General features: G+C 37.8%; 1 protein-coding gene across 1 annotated transcript in view; it reads right to left on the bottom strand.

The window, feature by feature from the left end:
* The window catches only part of CFAP47 (cilia and flagella associated protein 47), a 493129-nt gene that overhangs the window by 172744 nt on the left and 305518 nt on the right, over positions 1-14867 (bottom strand). The window contains exons 46-47 of the mRNA XM_081563532.1: positions 993-1189; positions 37-180 (exon numbers count right to left, since the gene is read on the bottom strand). Coding sequence (XP_081419658.1) covers positions 37-180; positions 993-1189 — 341 coding nt within the window. The remainder of the gene's footprint in view (positions 1-36; positions 181-992; positions 1190-14867) is intronic.

Here is a 14867-nt window from a genome sequence, read left to right on the forward strand (position 1 = left end):
ATTAGTGCTAGGGGAAAAAAATCAATGAGTTCATACCGTAATCTCACATTCCATAATAGGTTTGAATGTGAGAGGATAATCCACAGTTTCACCTGGTCTGACATATAAAATAGGAGGTCCATGAAACCATTCTCCTTCTATAGTAACTTGACATTTCCATTCATTCTTTGTTTCATTATTCTAAAGCATGAAAATAAAGATAGAAACATATCAGTGTAAAAAAAAAATTCCTTACAAATTACCTTTTGTCTACGCTATCACAACTCACTTATAGCTAAGTAATAGCCAGTCTCCTTCCTGGACTTCAAGGAGATCAAACCAGTTAACCTAAAGGAAATCAATTCTGAATATTCATTGAAGGACTGATAGCTGAAGCTGAAGCTCCAATACTTTGGCCACCTGATGAGAAGAGCCAACTCATCAGAAAAGGCCCTGATGCTGGAAAAGATTGAAGGCAGGAGGAGAAGGCGACAACAGAGGATGAGACAGTTGGATGGCATCACTGACTCAATGGGCATGAGTTTGAGCAAGCTCCAGGAGATGGTGAAGGACAGGGAAGCCTGGTGTGCTGCAGTCTATGGCATCACAGAGAGTCGGACATGACTGAGCGACTGAACAGCAACAGCAATAGCCAATCACTGGTCTTAGTGCCTATGAGCCCATCTTAATCATATGTTAAGGTCACAACCGAATTTGGGGCAGAGTGATCTGAGAGACCATGAGTCTGCTTAGTGTGATGATAGGTTAAGGATATTGGAGTTAATTTTTTTAAGCAAAGAGATCCAGTAGAAGTGATTAATCAGGTGAGTAATATGATAACATTTATATTCAGGAATAAAGCTGTGACATCAACTTGGAGTAACAAATGGCCACACATAATGCAGTTAGGAATCAGTACTAGCTTAGATGAGAGGTTTGAAGAAAACTTTGAGACAGTGGCAGTGGGAATAAAGAAAGTACCAAAAAAAGAAAAAAAGAAAGTGTGTACTTACAATTGGAATATTCTGGGTAAGAGCTTCAAATGCTGGTGTTTCAAAATCAAATCTGGCCTCTGGATGTTCTTCATTCACCACACCTTCAATGCAATAGAGACGCACATCATAGTTTGATGTCAACAAAATTTTGCAAGGGTAGCGTCCAGGACTGAGAGGAACAAATCGCAAAGGGACTGGAACAGATCCATCTGCAGCTATCAAAATAATTTAAAAATAGTTTAATCATTTTGATGGTATAAATCCTAAAATTCATTTTAGGATAAAGGAACATTTTATTGTATTGTATTTAATTGTATTACATAATCCAGAAGAGACTAGGTTCTAACAAGGTAGCACACTACTCCTCAATCTCCTGGGCATTACAAGCAAGTTTATTTATTTATTTATTTTTATTAATGAGAGAATATATCCTGCATAGGTCAGAGGAAGGTCCGCTCCATAAAGCTACTGAGGGACCCAGGTACACTGCTCCTCCGTCGTGTACAGGTCAGGGGAAGAGGAGCTGAAAGTTTGCTCAAGGGCTTTTTAGTGTTCAGCCCAAAGTTAACACATATTAGAGTTAACTGGTCAGAACCAAACACATGATTCTATCTCAGTCAACAGGGGCTGAGACTTGCGAGATATATGGAATATTTGGTAAGCATTATTATCTGCTACATTTCTATGACACAGGAGTGCTCTATCTCACAGCAATCAAAAGCAGTTACAACTTGACCAGCAGATAGAAATAATTTTTAATAACCAAGAGAAGCCAACAGAGGCATAACCAATGAATACTTCTCACGTCACCTTGTTATACCATATACCAGAATAGCTAATATAATTTCTTATGGTGGGCAGGCTATCTATGCTGGTTCTTTCTTTCCAAGCAACACTACTATTTCTTTGAAAATCACCATTTTCTTATTCTCCATGAAGTGAGAAAATAGTTATAAAAATCTCTCAACCCTAAAGTAGGATGCACTATAAGAATATAATACAAGTTTCACTGCTAAACTCAAATTATTTAAGTTATAGATAAGAAACAAGTGATAAAAAATGCTTAAAAGCCTAATTATGTGAAAGGAAATTCTCTGAAATCAAGAAAACAAATCAAACTTATTAACCAATGGACTGGACAGGTATTATATTAATTGGCTAAAATGTCAATTCACTCACATTTAACACCTCAAATGTTAAAAATGGCAAACTTGTTTTCAAATACACTGAAGTCTATATGTCAAGAAAACCAGTCATTGCTATAAGAACATTAGTTGCTTTAAATCATTTTAAAACATATTGAGGATATGTATGCATGTGTTATACATATTATAAAATATATTCATCATATTGGAGTAGGAAATGGCAACCCACTCCAGTATTTTTGCCTGGAAAAACCCCTGGACAGAGGAGCCTGGTAGGCTACAGTTCATGGGGTCACAAAGAGTCAAACACAACTGAATGACTGAGCATGAGCATTCATCACATATTATATAAAATACATTGTGTGTTGTATATTGTATATTATGTGTTATATGTAGCAACATACAATATATGCCTGGTGGCTCAGACAGTCAAGAATCTGCCTGCAATGCAGGAGACCCAGGTTCAATCCCTGGGTTGGGAAGATCCCCAGGAGAAAGGAATGGCTACCCACTCCAGTATTATTGCCTAGAGAAATCCACGGACAGAGTAGACTGGTGGTATATATTATGTTATGCATAAATATCATAGTTTTATGTTGTATATTAAGAAACACTGATAGTGGATTACTCTTGAAATATATAGTATATCTAAGCAAAGTTCAAGGGACTCAGCAGGTCTAAGGAGGATACAAAGGCTGTCAAAATGTTGTTATGTTTATTCCGTCCTATTCAAATACAAATATAGTTTTAGAATTTTTTTTTTTCTTGTCAAAAAGGACTCCAGGCACATCTTTTCATCTGTTGTTCACTGATTACTTTCATTCTGAGAGAAGTATTTGAATTGTGGCAACATCATTAGAACAAACTAGGTGAGATAATTATTTGATTAAAATTTGTTGCTTTATTATCAGAAAGGAAGAAACCATACTTTTCTCTTACATGAACAGATTGAAATGAAAATATTTACATTAGGTAATTCATATAAAATTAAACTGCTTAGAATATGAAATTTAATCAGCAGTAATTATTATTTTCATCAAAGATAAAGAATAACTAGCCATTTCATGGTAAATAATAATTGAAATACACAAGTTCAAGTATAAAGCTGCAATCAAAAGCTTTATGCTATACACAATTTCCTTTTCCCTAAAAATATGCATTTTCTATTGATACTAAGTCTGAAAGTGAAAGTCAAGGACATCGTTAAGTGTATATTTCCCAACTCATGAAATGTTCATAAGCAAAGACCCTAAGGAATATGCCATTCAACCCCCTCTCCCTTACAAGTCCAAAAAGAAATTCATAATAGTAGAATTTATGGAAATGATGGTTTTATTGTTGAAGATATATTGATAAAATAATATTTCTTTTCCTTAAACATCTGAAATAATTTAATTAATTCATTCTAGAAAAAGAGTATTAATATTATCATATATTATCAAAAAGAAGCTACTTGTGGATTAAGGTATTCATCAGGCAGTATCCACATCTCCTTAGATGTGAAATAGCAGAGGTAGAGACTTCTCATATTTAGAAATTTGGAAATTTTACTGGCTACACTGTGCCGTCACAACATCATTCTCTTTTAGGGACATGTTTTCTCAAAGTCCTTTTCAATTCTTCTCTGTAGCAGATGTCATCCATGTCCTGCCATGTCTCCTTGGCATGTAAATTGTTGCTGCAGGCCAACGGTTTTATGGAAAACAGATCTTTCTTCTTGAGGGCTTTCTCTAGTCATAGGAAGGTGCTTAACCCTTGCATCCATCAGGCCAGAAGTGACTGTTAACGACTTCAGTTGTGGTCCTCAACAAATAATGTATCAAACTGGTGGCAAAATAACCCAGCTTTTTTATTCTTTGGTTGGAATAATTCTGAGGTGAATTCTACACAAACTCATAGACAGCCCCAGGGCAACCAAACCCAAATTGCTCTCAGTGGCAACTGCTCATGAACACTCCCTGAACTGGCTCCTTCCGTTTGCTGTCTCTCACTCTCTCACACTCCTACCTATGGTTCCTGAGATCACTTCTCAAACTACTGCTCTCAAGACCTGGTCTTGGTGTCTGTTATTAGGGATCTCCAACCTAACACATACCCTTAGACCAAGGAAAGAGAGCTTGCTGTCCGTGGCCTCATGCTAGTTCTAGGGCCTTACTCTGGCACTGTCTCTCTGGATGTGAAGGGAGTACATGGGCCCACTGGAACAGGCCTACGTGCAGCCCAGACCCATCCATGTTCTGGGTTTAGGGCATGTCACAATTCACAATTCAAAGTGCTTTGATCCCATTTCCAGAGCCTCCTCCCCATGTTGATCCTCCTGTTGGAAGACTCCTAGAATTAAAGAATAACTAAGAGGTGGCCATTAAGGGGAAGATATTGACCAAGATTAATTATGTGGGTTAAAGTACCCACAAATTTGTACACAAGGCCTCGTACAATACATGTTAGAGTTGAAGAAAGAGAATGGGGTGGGCACATGCCCAGGGCCCAGCTTTCCTGTGTTGTCATGTCTAGCTCAAAACTCTAAGGAGACCATGAATTCTAAAATCAAACTTGGTCTTCTAGTTTGGTAAAATCTTAATTTCTCAAGGTGGAATAATAGATCATATTCTACTTAAAACTTTGTTAGCGTTTTTTAAATGCTAATTTTAAAATTCACCAATTTTAAAATTTTGATATCTGGTACATGGGCTTCCATTTGAACTTTGGACCTGGGCATACAAATGTCAGGGACAATCTAGACCTGTCCCTTCCATCCTTAGTCTACCAAATGTAGCTCACCTGGGGCCTTTTCTTTACAGGCGATCCCAGTAACTACGGGAGTTGCCAGGGTTCTGTAATTAAAGATAACCAAATGTATCTAAATTTACCAGATTATAGTTACTAAAGAAAATAAAGGAACATAAAGAGTGAAGCTCTCTAATGAAAAAATATTTAATTTCATATAACTTGAGCTACTGACAAAGTCACTGTAATCTACAGTTTTTAAAATAACCCATAAAAATGGGCATCTACGAGACATCAAAAGAGACACAGATATATAGAACAGTATTATGGACTCTATGGGAGAGGGCGAGGGCGGAATGGTATGGGAGAATGGCATGGAAGCATGTAAATTATCATATGTGAAACGAATCGCCAGTCCAGGTTCAATGCATGATACAGGGTGCTCGGGGCTGGTGCACTGGGATGACCCGGAGGGATGGGATGGGGAGGGAGGTGGGAGGGGGGTTCTGGAAGGGGAAAACATGTACACTCATGGTGGATTCATGTCAATGTATGGCAAAACAAATACAATATTGTAAAGTTAAAAAATAGAAAATAAAATAAATAAATAAATAAATTCCATAAAAAAAAAAAGGGCATCTAGCACATATGATCTAGCAATCCTGCTCATGGGCACATATCTGGAGAAAACTCTAATTTGAAAAGATACATGCACCCCAGGGCTCACAGCCATGCTACTTACAATGGCCAAGATAGGGAAGCAAACTAAGTGCCCATCAACAGTTGAATGGATAAAGATGTGGTGTATACACACACACACCACACACAAAACACACAATGGAATACTACTCAGCCATAAAAAAGAATGACATAATGCCATTTGCAGCAACATAGGTGGACCTAGAGGTTATCATACCAAGTGAAGTAAGTCAGACAGAGAAAGACAAATATCGTACGACACTACTTAAATATATATATATATATATATATATACACATATATATATTTTTTTGAAGTCAAGTTCTTAATCTGTTTAAATTAAGGAGTCAGATTTGATTAGTAGCTTTCAAACATTTCATTTCTTGGATTGAGGCTGGGTGGGGTGAAGGGGAGTGTGTCTGAATAATACCTAAAACAGAACCTCAATAAAGAAGACAAATTAACCTAGAGTAAATCTGGTTGAAGTAAAATGCTAGAAGCTCTCATTAACTTCCACAACCTCCAAATAGACAAAACAAAGCACTTTAGAAGAATGTTAAGGCTCTAAAGAAGATAATTTGATTAGCTTATCTCTTGGGTGTCTTTCTGCTTTAACATTCCATGATTATTTGAAAGTACATCAGAAAAGTGTAAGAGACTAAAAATATAATAAATTGGTCATTATTTTCCATAGTTAATTATATAGGTATATTATTAGCAAATACTCAGAAATTCCTAATTCAGAAAATGAAGTATCAAGAGAATGAATAACTAAATTTATGTTATCAATTCATTTGTAAGATGAACTTATAATAAACAGATATTTATTTGTTGCACATTAATATATGAGTAACTCTGTGTGCTTAGTCACTCAGTCGTGTCAGACTCTTTGCGACCCCATGGACTGTAGCCTGCCAGGCTCCTCTGTTCATGGGGATTCTCCAGGCAAGAATACTGGAGTGGGTTGCCATGCCTTCCTCCAGGGGATCTTCCCAACTCAGGGATCGAACCCAGGCCTTCTGCATTGCAGGAGGTTTCATGGGCAAAAAAACTCAAAATGATAAAACCCACACTCAGTTCAGTTAAGTTCAGACACTCAGTCATGTCCGACTCTTTCCGACCCCATGGACTAAGGCATGCCAGGCTTCCCTGTCCATCACCAACTCCTGGAGTTTACTCAAACTCATGTCCACTGACTCGGTGATGCCATCCAAACACCTCATCCTCTGTCGTCCCCTTCTCCTCTCGTCTTCAATCTTTCCCAGCATATGCGTCTTTTCAAATGAGTCAGATCTTCATATCAGGTGGCCAAAGTATTGGAGTTTCAGCTTTAGCATCAGTCCTTCCAATGAAAATTCAGGACTGATTTCCTTTAGGATGGGCTGGTTGGATCCCCTTGCAGTCCAAGGAACTCTCAAGAGTTTTTTCCAACACCACAGTTCAAAAGCATCAATTGTTCGGCACTCAGTTTTCATTGTAGTTCAACTCTCATATCTGTACATGACTACTGGAAAAACCATAGACTTGACTAGATGGACCTTTGTTGACAAAGTAATGTCTCTGCTTTTCAATATGCTGTCTAAATTGGTCATAACTTTTCTTCCAAGGAGTAAGCACTTTTTATTTCATGGCTGCAGTCACCATCTGCAGTCATTTTGGAGCCCAAGAAAATAAAGTCTGTCACTGTTTCCACTGTTTCCCCATCTATTTGCCATGAAGTGATGGGACCAGATGCCATGATCTTAGTTTTCTGAATGTTGAGCTTTAAGCCAACAGTTTTCATGCTCCTCTTTCACTTTCATCAAGAGACTCTTTAGTTCTTCTTCCCTTTCTGCCATAAGGGTGGTGTCATCTCATATCTGAGGTTATTGATATTTCTCCCAGCAATCTTGATTCCAGCTTGTGCTTCTTCTAGCCCAGCATTTCTCATGATGTACTCTGCATATAAGTTAAATAAGCAGGGTGACAATATACAGCCTTGACGTACTCCTTTTCCTATTTGGAACCAGTCTGTTGTTTCATGTCCAGTTCTAACTGTTGCTTCCTAACCTGCATATAGATTTCACATTAGGCAGGTCAGGTGGTCTGTTATTCCCATCTCTTTCAGAATTTTCCACAGTTTATTGTGATCCACACAGTCAAAGGCTTTGTCATAGTCAATAAAGCAGAAATAGACGTTTTTCTGGAACTCTCTTGTTTTTTCAATGAACCAGCAGATGTTGGCAATTTGATCTCTGATTCCTCTGTCTTTTCTAAAACCAGCTTGAACAGCTGGAAGTTCACGGTTCACGTATTGCTGAAGCCTGGCTTCGAGAATTTTGAGCATTACTTTGCTAGCGTGTGAGATGAGTGCAGTTGTGAGGTAGTTTGAGCATTCTTTGGCATTGTCTTTCTTTGGGATTGGAATGAAAACTGACCTTTTCCAGTCCTGTGGCCACTGCTGTGTTTGCCAAATTTGATGGCATACTGAGTGCAGCACTTTCACAGCATCATCTTTGAAGATTTGAAATAGCTCAACTGGAATTCCATCACCTCCACTAGCTTTGTTCATAGTGATGCTTCCTAAGGCCCACCTGACTTCACATTCCAGGATGTCTGGCTTTAGGTGAGTGATCACATCATGGTGATTATCTGGGTCATGAAGATCTTTTTTGTACAGTTCTTTTGTGTATTCTTGCCACCTCTTCTTAATATCTTCTGCTTCTGTTAGGTCCATACCTTTTCTGTCCTTTATTAAGCTCATCTTTGCATGAAATGTTCCCTTGGTATCTCTAATTTTCTTGAAGAGATCTCTAGTCTTTCCCATTCTATTATTTTCTTCTATTTCTTTGCACTGATCTCTGAAGAAGGCTTTCTTATCTCTCCTTGCTATTCTTTGGAACTCTGCATTCAAATGGGTATATCTTTCCTTTTGGCTTCTCTTCTTTTCACAGCTATCTGTAAGGCCTCCTCAGACAGCCATTTTGCTTTTTTGCATTTCTTTTTCTTGGGGATGGTCTTGATCCCTGTCTCCTGTACAATGTCATGAACCGCCATCTATAGTTCATCAGGCACTCTGTCTATCAGATCCAGTCCCTTAAATCTATTTCTCACTTCCACTGTATAATCAGAAGGGATTTGATTTAGGTCATACCTGAATGGTCTAGTGGTGTTCCCTACTTTCTTCAATTTCAGTCTGAATTTGCCAATAAGGAGTTCATTATCTGAGCCACAGTCAGCTCCTGGTCTTGTTTTTGCTGACTATTTAGAGCTTCTCCATCTTTGGCTGGAAAGACTATAGTTAATCTGATTTTGGTGTTGACCATCTGGTGATGTCCATGTGTAGAGTTTTCTCTCATGTTGTTGGAAGAGGGTGTTTGCTATGGCCAGTGCACTCTCTTGGCAGAACTGTGTTAGCCTTTGCCCGGCTTCATTATGTACTCTAAGGCCAAATTTGCCTGTTATTCCAGGTGTTTCTTGACTTCCTACTTTTGCATTCCAGTCCCCTATAATGAAAAGGACATCTTTTTTTGGGTGTTAGTTCTAGAAGGTCTTGTAGGTCTTCATAGAACCATTCAACTTCAGCTTCTTCAGCATTACTGGTCGGGTCATATACTAGAATTACCGTGATATTGAATGGTTTGCCTTGGAAACGAACAAGGCAATGGTGAATGGTGGGTCTTGGAAAATGATACAGACCCACACTAATTACTGACAAATTCAATTTTTGAAATATTGGTTAAAATGGATTTTATCACTTCAAAAGAGGCTAGCTGAATTACTTTTGCTTTTTTTTATCACCAGGAAGATCTAAAATAATATAATATTTAAGTGTGAAAGAAAAGAGATAGGAAGAAAGCCGGAAAGGGAAAAAAGAAAGGAAGGAGGATAGGAAATTGGAATTGAAGAAGGAAAATTTGGGGGACTGCCAAGAGAATGACATGTGATCTTCCTTCCTAGGCACCTCCAAATGGCTGATAGGATTGGACTTGTCTCCCCATGAAGTTTCTAAGTATCTGTTAGCAGAAAAGCCTGGTATGCAGTTCTCTATCAGATTTTACTGAAAGGCAATATGTACACATTTCCCCAGGTGCCCTAAAGCACAGGAAAAAGACTAGAGAGGGATATCAAACTGCTATAATAAGCAAATGGCAAGAACTGCCATTATTCAAGCACAGTCAAGCTATTAATAGGTTTAATAGGCAGAGGAATACCTAATCTTATTGTGTTGGTCAAGTGGAGAAGGGTCTTACTAATGCCTTTTGGCTTGATCTATCAATTATTGACAGATGTACAATAAAATCTTCTACTCTAAATGTGGATTTGTTCTTTTTTTCTTCCATATTTGTTAATTTTTGCTTTGTAAATTTTCAGATTATGTGATTAAGTGGAAATAACTCCATTTTTTTTTCTACATGAGAGTATTCGCTTTTAAACTAATGATTTGTCTTCAAGTCAACTTATTTCTTTTTTTTTTTGGCAGCACCATGTAGCTTGTGGGATCTTAGTTTCCTACCAAGGATGGAATCTGGATCTCCAGAGGGAAAGCACTGTGTCCTAACCACTGGACCTCCACAGAATTCCCTAAAGTCTACCTATTTTATATTTATGTCAGCTACTTTTTGATTAGTAAATACCTGGCACAAATTTTTGGATATTTTATAAGGCAATTTTGTAAACAGCATAAAGCTGTATTTTGTTTTCTACTGTGAAAATATCAACTTTTACATTTATCATGATTAATGATATATTGATTTTAATATCTTATTTTGTGATTATTTTATTAATCACTGCTCTTTGATTCCAAGTTTTTCTTCTGAATTCAATTTCCTTTATTCATAAGTAGATCCTCCTTTGTTCTTTTAGCAACTACCTGTGCATTTTAAATTGTCCCAATTTTACTGCTGAATTGAAAACATTTTTCATTCTTACTCCTGAGTGATAGTTCACTGGGATTTAAAATCCTAGGCTGACAGTTAATTTGCTTCAGTACTACAATACCATTGTCTTCTGGCTTCTCTTGTTTCTGTTGGTAATTCTGCTTTCAGTATAATTTTTGTTCCTTTGAAAATAATATGTCTTTTTCACTTCACTTTTCAGAATTTCTCTTGTCTGCCATTCTACTGTTTCACGACAACCTATTTAAGTGTGAATTTAGGTGTCACTCTTATACCTTCTAGCATTTAAAAAAAAACTGTGTTTTTTCTTCTTTCATTTGCTTCTATAAATAGGAGAGGGTTATCTTTCCTAAGTAGTCACTCTAGCAGGGTCTCACTCCCCTTTCATTTTATAGCAATCTCTTAGATCTAAATGTGGAGGTAGCTCAATCCATACCCTTGGGTCAATTTTCTGTAGTAAACAAGCATCAGTGTGTTAGATGTAGGAGGGAATATTTTCTTATATCCACTGGCAATTTTCAAATCACTTAGGAGAAAATTTACATCTTTGAAAAGTTTACAAATGTTCCTATTACTGAATAAACTCTAATCCCACCAACAACATGCACCAAAAATCACTTGGACTTTTCCCATCTCTGCCACCACCACATCTACATGCTAAAGTCTATACATGCTTTGATAGAATGATGTTCTACATTTTCCTCTACAGTCACAGTCATTTTAAGTTCAGAAGGTTTGTTTTCTTAAGACTGGTGCAAACAAAGAAGTGTTAATAGAGGATCACTCTAGAAAGCATTTCATGTATATTCATTCATTAGAAAGATATTTTAAAACATCTATTAGGTACCAGGAGGAATGCAATTAGGAGGCAGCTTCCTAGTTTTCTGGTAGGTTGCAGACAATAAACTTCTGAGGAAAAGGGAGATCCTGGGACTAAAATGTTTCCTCTTTATACCTAAATTATGTTTTAATTGAGCATGAGCCTATGGAAGGTATTAAATGTATTTTTCAATCAGGCCACATCAGCTCAGTAATTACTGGGAATTCCTCATGTGATTTATGCAAATGGGTGGCTCTTATCTTTCCTTTCCATTGATATTGAATTTCTGAATTTCTGTATGTCTTTACGGATCATTTAATGGAAAATTAGGAGAGAGCCTATCATGGAATTGTAGCTTGCCAGGAAGTCTTTTTCATATAACTTTTTTCAGAAGACAAAATTTCCAAAAGAAAAGAACTAAAATAAGATTTCCTCCCACTGCTTCACTTGACTAGTAAAAAAAAAAAATAAAATAAAATAAAATAAAATAAGATTTCACTTTCTAATTAACCCCTCCATGGGGAAAGAAGCAAGGGATTGCAGACAGCAAATTAACTATGTGTTTTGCATTTTCAATTCTGAATACCATAAACTTTCTCTAATTGTCTTGTATTAAAACAAAATGTTTTGAACAGAGTTGAGTTTTAAATTCTCATAGATTGATTTACTAAGTGTATAAATTAGTCTCAATGAACTGTTAGCAAGCCAATACAAAGTACATTCTCTAGGACTTAGATCAGGGGAAAAGTTTTATATCATTTTTTATTAAATGACTTCCTAAGTGTACTGCTGCATAGCATATAGCATATGTCCACTACTGAACAGCTAATAGGAAGAATAAGACATGGCTTAAAGTTCACATTTTTCATTACTTGCAGGCTTTATGTCCTCCATAGCCATAAAACAGTAAAAGGCAAACTTGTAAGACATTTATCAAACTGAAAACATCTTATATTAAAATTATAAGGATAAAAAAGTACACATAGTTGTGGATATTATAATTATTTTGAACTGGTTATGCAAATTATTTAACTTAGACTATATTTTCTTGGATAATATAGGATACAATCACATCTCATTACTGCATGGTGCATAGTAGAAAGAAAGCAGCTAGAGCTGGCAAAAATTCAAGTATTAGGACAGGACACATACTGATAACTGAACAAGCTGTAAAGCCTGACTATCGAGGACAAGTATGGGAAGGCAGCCAGATAAGAAAGGCATTTTAGTCAAACAATAGTTATGACTGGGCTTTTCAAAAGTGGGAAACTAAATTATAATCAGGTAAGTGGTCCAAAGAAAACGGGAACTAGCACAGGATGATGTCAGAGGCCAGTCCGCAGTCAAGAAAGACCCCAGATGTCAAGTTTAGGGGCAAGATTCTGGTTTGAGGGGCCCTGGGCAGTCACAACAAGGGTGGATGACATGAAGAGTATACCAGTGCCCAGGGAAGGAGTCTGGCTATGACATACCTGGGTATTAAGAAATAGAATAGAAACTTACACCTGGGTAGTGGAAAAGGTGTGAAAGAGGGAGATGTATCACAACAATGAGGAGCCAGGGAGGCCAGAACTAATGTCAGAACAGAACAGAGCAGACCATATGGGGCCTTCCCAGGACAGATCCCCACACCCCCACCTCGTCCTCCACCTCCCCCTTGTTTGTACAAAAGCTTTAGTCCCAGCCTGCCCCAAGTCACAAAAGGCTAACTCAAGAATTAGTGATTGAAAGTATGTGAACATATGGTAACAACAACAAAAAAGAGCAGTTAGTCTAGGAGACCTGGTAACAATTTAAATGAAAAATCAGTCAGAGAGCAGTCACAAAATCTTTAGTTCCTCCTTATAGAACAAAGGTAACAGTCTGATGCACATTCCTGAATGGTTTTGCAGATACTAAAACCTCCAGCAGACAGAAGTTAACTGCATGACGACCATGAGCACAGAGGCCCCAGACCAGCTAGAGCCTGAGGAGTGAAGATGTTAACCCCTGTGACTGCCCTGTTACCTCACCATCAACTAATCAGGGGGCTGTGGATGAGCTGATCATCCACCATGTGACCCTCTCCTTCACTTTGCCTTTAAAACTCCTTCCCTGAAACCCATTGGGGAGTTTGAGTCTTTTGAGCAGGAGCTCCGTGGACTCATTGCTTGGCACCTGCAATAAATGCTGTACTTTCCTTCACCACAACCCAGTGTCAGTAGATTGGCTTTACTGTCACAGGCGAGTAAACTCAAGTTCAGTTCAGTAATAGGAATAGTGCTCATGAGACAGCATGGATGACACTGGAAGCTGGAGGGGAGGAGTTCAGCATAGATGGGTCCTGTGATGCTGGGTCAGAGATGAGATTTGGCTCTGGGCCTGCAATTGAAGCATGTCTACAGAGATGGTAGGGAAAAGGGAAGGAAATTGGACAGTGTCTTCCTTGAAAGCTGGAGACAGTGTAACTAGTAGAATTATCTAAAATATGTACAATAAGACAGCATTGCTGTAAGGGATACATTTTATGTGCTTCCTGAGATTCCCTTGGTTCCACCACCTCCAGCAACTTCAACCACTTGTCCTGTCTCCATGTTCCTTTGCCTGAGGATGACCTGTAACTACCTCTAGAACTAATGGAGTCAACTTCCTAGCTGCTGCTCTACACACAGGTAGATCAGTCTCAATTCTGGAATTTGGGGCTCCTCTGGCCATGATAGGGCTTAGAAGCTGGCATTCCATGAGGCCAGGGAATGCCAGCTTGAAGCCTAGGACCATTAATGCCCATGGAGTAAAATGTGGCAATCAGGAGCAATAGACAGGACATATTCCTTCCCTTCCTCTCTCAGAGTGACAGCTCAAAGGCACTTTCTTTTTACATAACTCTTCAAAAGTGACACCTGCTGAGTGACCTGTTGCATCTTGTCCTAGTGGTAAGTAGTAGACATTAAGGCAGCAGCTCATGTATCATTCATTGCTTTGTTTCCCATTATTCCTGTCCTTCTCTTTTTTCTTGCACTCACTGTCTTGAGTCTGCAGTGTAGGGGAGCAGAATTTTGCCACCTTAGAATATTAATATGTCTTTTTAGCATGTTAATTGTTTTCAGCCACTATTTTTCTACTGACTTTTATTTTTTAAAAATTAAAAAAAAATTTATACTCTGTTCACCAAAAAATAATACAATACAGCATTGAAAAGAAAAAGTCAGATTTTATAAACTATGTTAATATGGTTAACTTACTTAACTACTTTTCTGATTTCACTATACTGAAGTCTTATAAATGAAATTTAATATATCTTAATTAAAATCCCTGTTTTAAAATTAATTTATTTATTTTAATTGGAGGCTAATTACTTTACAATATTGTAGTGGTTTTTGCCATACATTGACATGAATCAGCCATGGGTGTACATGTGTCCAATCATCATTCATGAAAATATAAAGTGAGTTCCAGCATTCCAGGATTCTCTGTCTTCCACTATCTCACAGAGTTTGCTCAAATTCATGTTCAGCGAGTCAGTGATGCCATTCAACCATCTCACCCTCTGTCACCCCCTTCTCCTGCCTTCAATCTTTCCCAGCATCAGTGTCTTTTCCAATGAGTCATCTCTTCTCATCAAGTGTCCAAAGAAAGATCTAAAATC

This window comes from Giraffa tippelskirchi, chromosome X (genome assembly GCF_054371585.1).
Source record: "Giraffa tippelskirchi isolate mGirTip1 chromosome X, T2T-mGirTip1v1.2.pri, whole genome shotgun sequence".
Taxonomy (NCBI): domain Eukaryota; kingdom Metazoa; phylum Chordata; class Mammalia; order Artiodactyla; family Giraffidae; genus Giraffa; species Giraffa tippelskirchi.